This window comes from Diceros bicornis, chromosome 2 (genome assembly GCF_020826845.1).
Source record: "Diceros bicornis minor isolate mBicDic1 chromosome 2, mDicBic1.mat.cur, whole genome shotgun sequence".
In the NCBI taxonomy this organism is placed as follows: Eukaryota; Metazoa; Chordata; class Mammalia; order Perissodactyla; family Rhinocerotidae; genus Diceros; species Diceros bicornis.
The window spans coordinates 17,537,198-17,550,864 of record NC_080741.1 but is presented as its reverse complement, the minus strand read 5'-3'; the positions used below and the strand labels follow the sequence as shown (position 1 = coordinate 17,550,864).

Genomic DNA, 13,667 nt, shown 5'->3' with positions numbered 1-13,667 from the left:
GCACCACCCCAGGCTCCCACACAGCACCCCAAGCTCACAGGCAGCACCCAGGCTCCCCCACAGCACTCCAGGCTCCCTCACGGCACCCAGGCTCCCACACAGCACCCCAGGCTCCCCCACGGCACCCAGGTTCCCACACAGCACCCCAGGCTCCCCCACGGCACCCAGGTTCCCACACAGCACCCCAGGCTCCCCTGCAGCAACCAGGCTCCCCCGCAGCACCCCAGGCTACCTCACAGCACCCAGGCTCCCACACAGCACTCCAGGCTCCCCTGCAGCACCCTAGGCTCCCACACAGCACCAAGGCTCCCACGCAGCACCCCAGGCTCCCATGCAGCACCCGGGCTCCCACATAGCATCCAGGCTCCCCCATAGCACCCAGGCTCCCCCATAGCACCCAGGCTCCCCTGTAGCACCCTAGGCTCCCACACAGCATCAAGGCTCCCTCACAGCACCCAGGCTCCCCTGCAGCACCCAGGCTCAGGTCCTGACTCCTCCTCTGCACAGCCATCCCATTTTGGCCCAGAGCCTGACTGCATCCTTCTGCAGTAGGGCTGTAGCTCCCATCTTCCAGGTTCTGTGCTCTTCTTGCTGCTGTCCAGTCCTGCTTCTCCATCCGTAAAGTCGCTGGGCATCTCAGTGCCCATCAGCCAGAGCCTCGGACTCCCTGGGGGCTCACCACTGACCCAGTGGCCTTTGGCATGCTCCCAAGAGCGGGCAGGGATCTTCCCCTCGTGAAAGTTAGCACGTGTCCCTGAAGCGCTGATCCAGGGGTTCTTAACCTGGCTGAACTTGAGAACAGCCTGGGGAGCTTTTACAAATCCTGATGCTAGCCCCCGCCCCTCCCCTGCCATTCTGACGGAATTAGCCGCATAGGGTGTGGGCAATAGTTAAAATCTTTCCAGGTGATTCCCGTGAGCTGCAGGGTTAAGAAGCAGTGTTTGAGGTCTTTTTTTCTGGGATAACCCTTCAAGGGAGAACAAACAAAAGGTTAGGAGGACGGGTTACGTCAGAAGTGGACCATGAGGACAATGTGTTGGGCGTGGCTGGTGTTTCTGTGACTGGTGGGGCCAAGATGAGAGCCTAGGAGTGGGGACTGGACTCTTAGGCTCTGCCCCAAATATAGCCACAGTCTTGATGAATGTCTACAGGGAGAGTCACATAATTGTATCTTGTTTGTTTGTTTCTAATGGATCTGCCCTTTGGACATGCCCCTGGAGAAAAGAGGAGGGGGAACAGGCCCTTTTAGTATCAATGCCATCCTCCTTATAGCCCACCCCTTCTCTGGTGAGGGAAGGGGGTTCAGCAACAGATCAACAAGGATTTCAGCTTAAGACAAGGGGTGGGAGGGAAAGTGGGAGAAAGAGTGCCTGGGACTGGGGCTGCTTTAGATGGGTAGTCCAGGAAGGCCTCTCTGAGGAGGTGACACCTGAGCTGAAGGCAGAAAAACAAGAAGCCAACCATGAATAGATATGTGGGAAGAGCATTCCAGGCAGAGGACCCAGCCAGTACAAAGGCCTTGAGGTGGGAAGATCTTGACAGGTCAAGGGCCAGCCCAGGGTGGCTGCAGCACAGTGCGAAGGGGAGTGTGGTCGAGATGAGGTCTGAGAGGTAGGCACGGGTCAGGTGGTGCCCAGCTTGTAAGTTGCTCTCAACTTTCCTTTCTGACAAGTGGAGACGACCCCCCTCCTGTTCAGCACCATCATGCCCCAGCCTAAGTGGGTACAGGTGGGGACGATTTTGGAGACTGAAGGGCCTTCACTCTGAAGTGGTCAGATGCCACATCTGTTATGATGTCCTGGCTTGAAATAGCACCGATTAAGGGAGATTTTGGTCATCCTGAAGTACTTCCAGCCACCCTTTTCTATTTTCCAACAAAGCACATAATTATTATATGTACATAATAGCACGTGAAATGATGGGCAAATGTGGCTTTCACCCAAGAAGCTGGGTCAGTGGCTTTGGTAGTTTCAGACTTTCTTCTCATTCATCACTTGCCAATAAAACAGACCTTGCAGAAAAATAAGCTTGGGCTGAGGATTATTCATGCCCTAAGTGTGAAGGAAGCCTTTGGAGAGTTTGGAGGCGGGGAACAAATGATCTGACTTAAGTGAAATAATATTACTAACAAAAATGACAGCCACCACCCTGGCCAGCGTGTGTGGAGAGCTGGTTGCAGTGGAGTAGAATGGAAGCGGAGACTGTGAGGGGCTGAGGCTGAGAAGGGCCTGTTGTCCTTCCCATGGCCGCCCGGCAGAATCACACCCAGAGTCCTGCCCTGCCCAGGGCCTGGCAAGCCAGGTGGCGTCACTATCCTCCTTGCTCAGGACCCAGATCCTGAGTGGCAGCGTCCCAGGGCTCAGGCTCCTCCCACTTGCCAGGAAAATAATACCTATTGTTTTTCTTCTTTGAAGATCAGAATAGGAATTTCTCTAGGGGAGCATGGCCTCCATCCCATCCATTTGATGTCTTTCCCCTAAGAATGTCTGTTATGCTTATTTCTCAGGACTCTGCGCAGGAGTATTTTCTTCCTCCAGAGATTTCCAGTCTTCCACGCTGGCCTGGGCTTCACCCAGCAAATGATCCCTTTTCTCCTCTCCAAGCAGCGGATGAAGGCCTGGAGGCGGAGGGGGCGGAGGAGGCAGAATTGGCAGACTTTCCTCAGGCAGGCTGGGAAAGATTGTTTAAATTTAGGCCTTACCCTCCCAGAATGAAAATAAGTTATTTTTATGTGGGTAAGTATTTGTTATTGAATTAAATATAAGTACCGGGCACTTCTCCTAATTTATAGCTCCGGTCGAGGAGCTAGGGCGGCCTGAGTCATCTGGGCACCTGCCTTCGCGGCCGCGCTGGCTTTTCTGCCTCTCCTACCCACCCTGCTCATCTGTCTTGGTTGTCTCTCCCAACTTTGTCAAATGTAATGTGAAAGAAAGGGAAATTAAAAGAAAACAAAAAAGAGATTTTCCAAGAAAGGAAATCAGATTTATCCTGAGGTAATTAAATGTGTAGGAAATCAAGAACAAAGGATTGCAAATAGTGTGTGTGTGCGAGTGAGAGAGAGAATACATCACTATTTCCCAGGCAGCCAGAGCCCTCTGATGAATCTTAAATGCAGGTGCCTATGAGGTAGAATCGGCAGAGAAAGCCAAACGTGGGCTATGTGTGGCTGTGGCTAAATGCTCAGGTGTCCCAGGCACCTGCTCAGACTGTCGTCAGCTTCCCATGTCTTCCCACAGTGCCTTGCTGGGCCTGGGGGGTGGGGGCACCAAGGGAGCCCCTCCTTGCCATGCCTGGGAGAACCGCCGTCCACTCCCTTTTTGTGCAGCCTCTGCTGTCACTTCCCTGTCCGTGCTCAGGGGCCCCAGCACTGGACTTTTCCTTTGTCTGTCTCATCTACTAGAGGCTACTTGGGGCTAAGGACTGTGTCATTCCCAAGTGTCCACCACAAGGCCTGGCCCTCTGTGGTCAGGTCACTCAATAAGTGTTTGTTGAATGAATAAATGAATGAATGTGCACAGGAAGGACCCTCATACATTCAGATGCATTGAGGTTGTCTCACTGCCATCTTTGACAGGCGCATCCACTGTGCCTGGGCTGTGAGGTGTGGTGATGGGAGCCCTGGGGAGATCAGAGGAGGGAGGAGAAGCATGAGGTAGGAGGGCCCGGACAGATGGGCGGGTTTTGTGAAGCCCCCGTTACGAGGGGTACCTGTGCTTCCAAGCAAGCAGCAATCAGCCGCCTCCTCCCCACATTGTGCCCAACTTAGACCCGTGGAGGCAGAGGTCCTTCGAGAGATAGTGCGGATGAGTGGCCAGCAAGGCCTTCCAGCTACTATGATGGGGGTGCTGAGCTAGGACCAACCTCCTTGGGGGGCTTTCTGGGGGCCATAGTCTACACAGCCCATCTGATACTCCTCCCATCTGGAACCCGGACCTTGCTGATGCTGTGAGTTCCTTCTGTAATGGCCTTCCTCTCCCTCTTCAGTGACCAGCTCAGATGTCACCTTCCCTGCCGTAGCAGATTCTGGAGATGTCTGTTTACACGGAGACCACTATCTGCCCTGTGTCGTGGTTACTCCTGATCCGCCTTTTCCTGTGACCCTCCCCTCCATGGGCTGCACAGGACACGCGTAACATCTCATTCAGCCAGCCTAGTAGCTGCTGAATAAATGCACGGCTTATTTCCTTCACAGACCAATTTCCTAATGTTTTTTGAGTGACACTGTGTGGCACGGATTGTACATGGGCTTTGTACGATGATCTCGTTTCAATCTCGACGCTGGACAGGAGGGAGTCTTGCCAGCTGAGGGGGCTGAGGGATAGAAATTCCAGGCTGAGGCTGTGCCTGGAGAGGCTGAGGTAGAGGGCCCAGAGGACTGGTGTGGCCTTGGGTAAGTCTGCCTGAGGACCCGTGTGTTCAGAGGGATCTTGTCTTTCTACCAAGGTTTAACCATCACAGGCCGCCCAGCCAAGCTCTACGTGCAGTACTGCAAATACGTAGAGGCCCCATACCGCCTGCCGCCCTGCCCAGCCTTTGGCTCCAGCGTAGGAGGGGCTGTCCCACAGCAGCAGGCTTAGGGACTGAGTGGGATTCTGCCCCACCTCTTCCAGGGCCCTGAAATCCCACCATGAAACATTCTTTTTTTTTTAATTTATTATGGTAAAATACACATAACATAAAACTTACTATCTTAACCATTTTTAGGTGTCAAGTTCAGTGATAGTAAGTACATTTATATTGTTGGGCAGCCATCATCACCCTCCATCTCAGAGCTCTTTTCATCTTGCAAAACTGAAAATCTATCTATACCCATTAAACAACAACTCCCCATGACATCTCCCCGCCAGCCCCTGGCAACCACCATTCGACTTTTATCTCCCCACTTCCCCCATGCCCCAGACTCTGGTAACTACCATTCTGCTTTCTGTCACTATGAGTTTGGCTTTTATACGTATATATATATATTCAACATGTAAGTGAGATCATGCAATATTTGTCTTTCTATGTCTGGCTTATTTCACTTAGCATAATGTCCTTCAGCTTCATCCATGTTGTCACAAATGGCAGGATTTTTTTGCTTCTTAAGGCTTAATAATATTTCATTATATTATATATTTCATATATATATATCTTGCAGTTATATACAATGGAATATATATATATTCCATTATATTATATATTTTATATATATATGTCACGTTTTCTTTAAGCATGAGACATTCTTTTCACTGCATTCTGAGGGTTTAGCCTTTAATATGTTCCTTGTTAGAATAAATATCACTTTGGACAAAAAGACCTTCAGACTCATCAATGTTGTCGGCTTTATTATTCTTTGAGAGGCTCAGCCCCACAGAAGTAAGGAGCCTAGGTGAGTTGGAGCATGTGAGTGGGGGGCCCTTAGTCAGTGCTATGGTCTGAATGTTTGTGTCCCCCCCAAATTCATATATTCAATCCTAACCCCTGAGGTGCTGCTATTTGGAGGTGGGGCCTCTGGGAGGTGATTGAGTCTTGAGGGAAGAACCCTCACAAATGGGATTAGCGCCCTTATAAAAGAGGCTCCAGAGAGTGCCCCTGCCCGTCCCGCCGTGTGAGAATACAGGAGAGGTCAGCAGCCCAGAAGAGGGCCCTTACCCGACCATGCTGCTCCCCTGATCTCAGATGTCCAGCCTCCAGAACTGTGAGAAATAAATTTCTGTTGTTTATAAACCACCCGGTTTGTGGTGTCTTGTTCCAGCAACCTGTGCGGACCAAGACAGCCAGGCTGGTCAAGCGGCGTGGGGCTGCCTCCAGGAGGGTGAGTGGGCCTTTAAACCTTTAAAATGGCCTCCATCCCAGGACTCTGGGGCAAGGGGAGGGAGGGTGTGTGTGCAGAGCAGATACCAGCTTTGAACGGAATTGTATTGCAGTTATTCATCTCTTCTGGCCAAAGACTTGTCTGTAGGTGAATATTCCAGAAAAATATCATTTTTTGTTTTCAAATTATAAAAATAAAGTATGCTTATTGCAGAGAACATGGAAGATATGGGAACTATAAAGAAAAAATGAATATCACCCAGAATGCTACCATCTAGAGATCATTTCTACCAACCGTTTGGTATATTTCATTTTAGCATTGTGTGTATAGGGAATCATATTGTAAGCAATTTTATATCCCTCATCCATCGAACATTACTTTGTGATCATTTTCCTTGCCATTAAATTTATTTGAAAACATCATTTTTAATGGCTGCGTAATATTCAGTCTCGTGGCTGATCCATAATTTATTTAACCATTTCTCCCTTTTTGAGCACTTATGTTCATTCTAATTTGTGGTGATTATAAATATCCACAAATAATGATGCTGTGAACATCCTCATCATAAATCCTTGGGCACTTTTTGTTTATCTCTTGAGGGCAGATTCCTGGACATGGAATAAAGGGGATGTGTATTTGGTAGTGGATCTAGAAGCTTATTCCCAAGTTGCTTTCCAGCAAGGTCTCCAGATGGAGGCTTTGCCACAGTAGATGAGAATGTCCTTATTTGGGCACCTTCCTCTGCACTGAGCGTTATTGTTTCTTAAATCTCTACTAATTTGTTAGAATAAATACTGTTCATTAGCTTCTTAGTCATTTATGTCTGTTCATTGATTTTGCCCAATTTTCCAATAGAATGTCAGTGTTTTTACTTATTAAGTACTGCTTATATATCAAGATTATTAATATTTTCCCAAATATATTAAAATATTTCTCTCAGTTAATCTGCCATTAAATTCTTTTATAACAGCTTTATTGAGATATAATTCTCACAGCATACAATTCGTCCCATTAAAGTATACAAATAAATGGTTTTTAGAATATTCATAGAGTCATGCAACCATCACCACAATTTTAGAACATTTTCATCACCTTAAAAAGAAACCTGTGCCCATCAACGGTCACTCCACATTTCACCTAACTCCCCACTCCCCCTAACTCCCCACTCCCCCAGCCCCTGGCTACCACTAATCTGCTTTCTGTCTCTATGGATTTGCCTATTCTGGACATTTCATGTAAAAGGAATCATACAATACATGGTCTTTTGTGCCTGGCTTCTTTCACTTAGCAGAATGTTTCCAAGGTTGTGGCATGTCTCAGTACCTCAATTTGCCATTAAACTTGCTTATGATTTTTAATAGTAGGAGTTTTAAATTTTTATGTACTGGATGTTTTGAGCTTTCCTTTTGTGATCTACTCCTCTCTCCTGGGCTTTTATGGTTAGAATGTCCTTCAGTTAAATTTACAACTATATTTTCTGCTATTTTTTTAACTGCTTCATTAAAACATTTAATAATTAAATCTCAAAGTAATATATGGATATAGTCCTGTTTTAAATGGCTTTGGTTTTTATGTCAACTCTTCAATCCACTTGGCATGTATTTTAGTAAATAGTAATAAGGTGAGAGTCTAATTTAATTTTTTTCCTATAGCCAATTGTCCCAGTGCATTTCTACTCCATTTACTTCTACCGCTTCCTTTGTAATTTATTAAGTTCTTAAATGTACCTGGGTCTATTTCAAGAGTCTTCGGTTACAGGGCTCTGTTTATCCATGACTGCACCAGCGCAGTGCCTGCTAACAGTTGTAAAATAGGGTACAGCCTGGTTATTAGAGAAGTTACTTCTCTTCATTCTTCTTTTTACAAACATTCTTAATTCCTTTGTCCATTCATTTTGTCAGAAGATCCTAGAATTTTTTGGTCAAATTTCCTTCTCTTCTCTTTAACAATGCCTTCCCCCCTACCCTCACCAAACAACCTCTGGTAATTTCATTGGTCATGGTTTAAGCTTATGTATTATTTGGGGAATTGATTGCTTTTAATCTTCCGTCCAAGAGCACGTCTCCCCATTTTGTCAAATCTTATTTTATATATTTTAGTAAGGTTTTTAATGTCATTCATTTTGATGTCACAGTTTAGGGCCATTCTGATGTCTGTGATTGCTTTTGATGTTTTTTATTGCTGTTCTGAGTGGATTTTTAAAACTGGTTATTTCTAGTATTAAAGATGCCTTCTTTTTTTTTTTCTTTTGTAATGGTCTACTTTTCTGAACCTTCTTTTCTAATTATAAGATATTTTCCAGTTGTTTCCTTTGCAATTTCTATGTCTCTAATCTTACTGTCCGAAGCAGCAATTATGTCTTTCTTCCTTTCTAATAGTTATATCTAATTTCTGTTTCATTTCTTATTGCCTTGGCCTGATCTTCCAGAAAAGTGTAAAGCATTAGTGAGAGGGAACAAGCTCATTTTCTTCCTAATTTTAATGGAACTGACTTTAGTTGTTTCACTATTAAGAATAGTATAGGTTTAAAGTAGAAAACTATGAAGAAAAATAATGTATTTTTACTTAAAAGAATAGTAAAGAAAAATATATTCAGTATGTTTTGAGACAAGCATATTGTTTTCCCTGTTCCTCAGTTGACATGAGGTTTTTATTAATATTAATAAAAATATGTAAAACTATATTTTCAATTTTTAGAATAAACCTTAGCTCGCCATGGTGAATGTTTTATTTGGTTAATAGTGCTTTTATTCAAATACTCACAACTGTATTCATATGTAAATTTTTCTTTTTGTTCTTTAGTTATATTTGCACATTTTGATGTAAGGTTTTACTAATTTCATAAAATGAACTAGATAGAGTTTTATACTTTTTTAATGCATGGGACAGTTAATGTAGTGTGGAGTTATCGGTTTCTTAAAAGTTTAAAAGAATCCTCCTTGTCAAAGTATTTAGTCTTGGAATCTTTCTCAGATGTAAACTTTGGTATTCTACCCTCATAATTGATCTCTTTAGGTTTTTATTTTTTCCTGTGTCACACTTTGATAATTTACATTTTCTAGGAAAATTGTTCAATTTGTTGGGATTTTTCAATTCATTAGCACAGTGCCATACAGAGAGATTTTTCTGAACTAGAAGATGACACTGTGTCTGTGGTTGTATCCCCTTTCTTATTACTTATGTTATTTGTTTTCTCTCATTCTCGTTGTTTACAATAATCATATAGAGAACTTTACATTTAAATGGGTTTTATCGCTCACCTCCAGCTTTCCGATTCTTGAATTCTTCATTTTGATTCATCACTCAGTTAAGTGGAGTGTGTTTTCAAGGAATATTTTCTTTTCTAAACGATACATATTATAATTTTAGAGTTCATGCATATCTTGAAATGTCTTTGTTGCTCCGCATTTAGACAATGTATTGGCTGAGTATAAAATTTCTAGCCACAAACATTCTCTGCAAAACTCAATGGGTATTGTTGTTTAATATCTTCTGTTTTTGCCTTGTGTTGTTGCAGAGGCCATCTGAGGCTAGTTCTTCACTGGTTATCTCATTTTTTGTTTTGTTTTGGTTTTTGTCCTGCCTGAATACTTGTAGATATTCAAAAGTCCTTCCAGATAACAATATTAGGGCCTTCAAACCTAATGTATTATGATGTATTAAGTGTGTCTGTCTATATCTGTGTGTGTTTCTGAGACAGATTCAGTATGATGGGGAAATTGGTATTCTCATTGCCTTAAAATATATCTCCCACACAGAGTACAGTGGTTTTTCTCATCCTGAAACTATTGACATTTTGGTCCAGATAATTCTTTGTTTGGGGAGCCATCCTGTGCATTGTGGGATGTTTAGCAGCATCCCTGGCCTCTACCCAGTGGATGTCAGGAACACCCTCTCCGCTCAAGTTGTGACAGCCCAAAATGTCCCCAGACATTGTGAGATGTTTCCTAGGGGGCAAAATAGCCCCCTGTGGAGAATCTGTGGAGCAGAGGGTGGCTTGAACTTGCCTTCTGAACTCAGGTGCAAGAACAGAACATCTCCCCTATCGCAGTTTAGCTGGGCTCTCGTTCAAGCCAAAAAGCACTTGTGTGCCTCTGTTTGTACTTCTCAGTTCTGCTCCCATGGCTTTATATTTGGTGGAAATCTCTCAAGGTTTTAGCACTATGTCATATTGTAGTTAACTTCTGAGTTTTTACTTGACTAGTTTTTACTGGTCTTTTAGCAGGAATCTGAGAGAAACTGTGTCGAGCGTCAGTGGCCAGTCACTATTTTACACCATTCTTCTTTGTTGTGAATTTTCTCACTCTGCATTTTTATACTCAGACTCTTTAAAAAATAATTCTTGTTTCTTAGGGGAATTGTTTTTAATATATATATTGGCGTTTTGGGTGGATATATCACCGGCTCAGGGTGTAATTTGGGATGCCCAGTGAAGTAGCTTGTTCTGGGCGACACTGAAAAATGGCCCCTCTGCAACCTTAAATACACAGTCAGCTCTTCCAGACCCGCAACACTCCATTCAGGCCGCACACGCTGGTGATGGCTGAGCTGAACTCTCCCCTACAGGCCGCGCCTAGTCAATTCTGAAACCAGGCAGCGATGAAAATCCCCTCTAAATGCAAAGAAGTGTGAGTCTCAGTCGAGGCATGCTGTGAAAACAGTTTGGCTGCATACCCTTTGCCCAACTTCATCTCCAGAGACTCGGGAAAAACACAGAGACACCTCTTTTCCAATTTTATTTATTTTCATGTCACAAACCGTGTGGTGGAATGAAAACAGGGCCCTAGTGTGGCTCTAGTTGTGAAAATATGACTTTTACTTCTTCTATTTTAATCCCAGAGAGGGAAAATTCCAACGAGTCTGCTAAAGCCACCTTCTTTGAAACCTTTCAACTACGTGGTTTAGACACAAGAATGGAGTCACCAGAATTTCCCATGTGTGTCGGTTCCCAGCCACAGCGGGACACGTGTCTCTGGGGCTCCCTTTTTCTTGTGACCTCCCTGCATCCCACATCAGGAGTGGACTAGCACATTCTTCCACGATATAGTAGGCCCACTTGTGGGAATGACCGCTTTTCATTTTTTTTTTTTAAGCTTTGTAGTGTGTGTGTTTTTAGTGAGGAAGATTGGCCCTGAGCTAACATCCGTGCCAGTCTTCCTCTGTTTCATATGTGGGACACAGCCACAGCATGGCTTGATGAGTGGTATATAGGTCCGCGCACAGGATTCAAACAGGCAAACCCCAGGACACTGAAACAGAGCACACGAACTTAACCACTACGCCACTGGGCTGGCCCCAGCTTTTCATTTTTTAAATGAATTTTCATTTTTATCAAAGTCATGGATTGAAAAGTCCAGTTAGTATCACAATGAAAAAATATCAGTCTCCTGCCCACCTCTCCCACCCCATCCTGTTCCCTAACACTTTGATCTGTTTCTTATAGTTACTTCCGTTTTTTGAATTATCTGTTTATAATGCTATTTATTGGTATCAATTTAGACCTTGTCTTTTGACTTCCGCTTATGGTTGCTGAGGATTTGTCTCTCTCATTTTGTCCCTCTCCACATTCTTCTTCTTCTCTTATTTTGTTAATATCTGTCGATTACCATCTCTCTCATATATATATAATGATTTGGTTTTATATATACGTCTTTGGGATATCTGTATGTGTGTAATAGAGAATATATATTTATTTATTTTGTCCATCTATATTTATAAGGTTTTGGTTAAATTCATGTCATGTTTATATTATTATATCTATGCAACTATTTTTCAATGCTGAGTCAAGTAGAGTTATACAATTATTTTCTTTCTTGTTTACAGTACTTTTTACAAAATTTGGGGTTAATGATTTCTTCTTTCTTACATTTATTTAATTTTCTATGTATTATCTGTTTCTTCCACAATCTCAATGAAATCTATCCAATAATAACCAATATTCCTTTCCCAGTGCTCAGAAGGTTCAGATGATCTCCAACTCCTTCCAGAGATCCTCTGTGCTCCTGGTTAAATCTTGCTCTCCAGTCCTGCTACACAGTTAGTGTCTTAGGGCTTTTCTTTGCTACTTTCATACCTTGCTTCCTCTGTTTCCTGAGTCTTGTGTCTTCATCTTTATTGGTTTACTCTCTTGTTTAGCTTGAGAGCATCCTTCAGAAATTCTTTTAAAACAAATGTGCTTGGGAGGTCAATGTTTATACCTTTTTTACCGTTTATTGTCATTTATTGGGGTTCCAGGAGGTAGCAAAGAGAAACGTGTTTGAGTCAGAGATTTGAATATAGATGACATTAGTGGCAAAAGTCCATGTGCCTGAAGGCTGTGCCTAACACAGTGGTTCAGGGAAGAGGAACCTGAAAGGATCACCAGGAAGGAATAAGAGCCACTGGGCTTTGATGAGGGATTCAGTTTGTGTTGGGATAGGGAAATTCCTTTCCTGCAATATGACCATCAGGGTAGATTCTGGAATCGTTTTCTGGGGGTTTGGCTTAAAGACAGAGGGATAGACTCAGAGAACTCAAGGCCAAAGCTCATCTTGAAGGCAGGGCAGCATGTCTCCCTTGAGAAAGGTCAGCTCCCCTTAGGACCCTCCATCATGACAGCCACTAGAGTCCCCAGAATCAACCATCACCCTAACCCTGCAGGAAACACGCAGGACAGTTGCTCTCTCGGTATGTTGATTCAGTAGGCCTCAAACCTTCTGACTGTAAAGTGGAGAGCTTGTTTTCAGCCTTCTGGGTCATGTGGCTGTGATAAACACAAGGTGCACAGGGTACAGAGGCTCTAGGAGAGGATCCATCGTTGATTGAGAATTTACTTTGCGCCAGGCCCAGTGCTAGGGATTTCACACGTAAATCCTCATTCATAATGGGTTTTGATGTCTTGCTAGGAAGAGGGGAGATAGCTAGAGCCAGAACAGTATCCTTAAAAAATGAGAAACTGCTGTTTCTGAATAAATTGTTTGCAAATAGGTTGAGAGAGAGAATCAGGAAATGAAGACTAATAAATCACCAGCCCTTCCCTGTTGCATCAGGAAGGTTCCATCCAAGTCCAGTATGCTTCGCCTTGGCCCCCGAGTGCTCAATAGTACGTCACAGATTCAGAGAATTTAGTTGCCAGAAGGGGCCTGAAAGGTTCCAGCAAAATGCCTCCTTTTGTAGATTCTGCAGCAGAGGAGCTATTGTGTGGCACGCTCTCCCTCACACCATTAGTGTCAAACCTTCGTCAATATTTAAACATTCATTATTCAGAATTTCATTTCTCTGCTCCTCTTCTTTTTTTTTTTTCTTCTACTTGGAGAAGGAAATAAAAACAAGGTTAGCAACTGTATCTTGTATTTTTGCAGGAAAGAAATGAGCCACTTCAAAGCTGAGCTGATTTACTGGATAAATATATATTTAGGCATTTGGGGACTTTAAATGTATATGATTTACCAGAGAAATAGGGGGCATCCTTTAGAATCCACTATGCAAAGATATATTGACGCAATTTCAACTGTATGGTTATGTGTCTGATAAATCAGCCTGCCTACTTCAGACCTTCATGGTCCACTGGGGGTAAAATATGCACCTCCCATCTGGGAGGGGCAAGGGGCAGGTGGACGGGAAGTACAGCCAGGTCTGCCTGGAATGATCTTACAGGGGAGGCTCCTGTGTGGCACAGAAGGCTCAATCTGGGAATCCTGTGGGAGTGCTTCAGGCTCCTGACTGTGCATCTCTAGCCGGGTTCGGAAGGCTGTGAGAGGCAGGTGCTGGCTGCCTGAAGGAGGATTGGAGGCTGAAACCCCATTTGGGAAACTGGGGAGGTGGATTGTGGCGAAGTGATAGCTTTAGTGCCTAGATAAGGCTGGTCCCCAAGTCACAGCCACAGGGACCCTGG

General features: G+C 44.0%; 1 protein-coding gene across 1 annotated transcript in view; it reads left to right on the top strand.

The window, feature by feature from the left end:
* Positions 1 to 4,577, top strand: part of LOC131411474 (ephrin type-B receptor 1-like) — an 84,101-nt gene extending 79,524 nt beyond the window's left edge. The window contains exon 4 of the mRNA XM_058550356.1: positions 4,444 to 4,577. Coding sequence (XP_058406339.1) covers positions 4,444 to 4,577 — 134 coding nt within the window. The remainder of the gene's footprint in view (positions 1 to 4,443) is intronic.
* Positions 4,578 to 13,667: the final 9,090 nt, after the last annotated feature.